The sequence below is a fragment of the Terrapene carolina genome, unplaced genomic scaffold, assembly GCF_002925995.2.
Source record: "Terrapene carolina triunguis isolate 2854851 unplaced genomic scaffold, T_m_triunguis-2.0 Scaffold16914, whole genome shotgun sequence".
NCBI lineage: Eukaryota > Metazoa > Chordata > Testudines > Emydidae > Terrapene > Terrapene triunguis.
Window position 1 is genome coordinate 464 of NW_020681265.1, and position 668 is coordinate 1,131.

Here is a 668-nt window from a genome sequence, read left to right on the forward strand (position 1 = left end):
CCCCCCCCAGCCCGTGCCCCTTCTTGGGGCCCTTCTTGGGGGAGTCGGCGGGCAGGGGCACCCCGCTGTCCTCGTAGGCCTTACGCTTGGCCGTGGCTTTGATCTGCGCCCTGCGGGGACAGAAAAGGGGGCGTCACCGGGCGGGGCTCTGTCCCCCCAGTGCCCCCCCCGGCAGAGACCCCCCCCTTACACCGTCCGCTCCTTGATGACGGCGCTGATCCGGTTGAGGTCGTCCCCGAAGCGCCGCACGGCCGCCCGCAGCATCTCGATCTCCGTCTCCGTCCACTTGGCCCTGGGGTGAGCGAGGGGGGGGACACAGGGGTCAGGGCCGCCCCTCCCCTGTGCTCTACCCCGCCCCCAACCCAGCGCACCGCCCCCCCGCAGACCCTACAATAACACCCACAATGTAAACACCCCACCCCCGCCCCGCCAGGCCCTGCCATATCCCCGGTGGCGGGCGGCTGGGTCCCTGTCTCCCCCCGCCCCGGGGGGCCCAGCCCCCCACCCGCGCCCCGGGGGACCCCCCGCTCACCCGGCGGGGGACGAGTCGGCCACGGGGTGCAGCTGCATCGTCAGTTCCCCCAGCTTGGTGAAGGCGGCGCCGGCCGCGGAGAAAATCTCGCCCACCTGCAGGGGAGTCGGGGGGGAAAGCGTCAGGGAGCCCCCCC

General features: G+C 73.7%; 1 protein-coding gene across 1 annotated transcript in view; it reads right to left on the bottom strand.

Annotated features, from left to right (window-relative positions):
• Positions 1-652, bottom strand: part of CUNH17orf49 (chromosome unknown C17orf49 homolog) — a gene marked incomplete at its 3' end in the record, with an annotated part of 888 nt that extends 236 nt beyond the window's left edge. The window contains exons 1-3 of the mRNA XM_024221505.2: positions 533-652; positions 191-292; positions 5-110 (exon numbers count right to left, since the gene is read on the bottom strand). Of these exons, the coding sequence (XP_024077273.2) occupies positions 5-110; positions 191-292; positions 533-570 (246 nt within the window). The remainder of the gene's footprint in view (positions 1-4; positions 111-190; positions 293-532) is intronic.
• Positions 653-668: the final 16 nt, after the last annotated feature.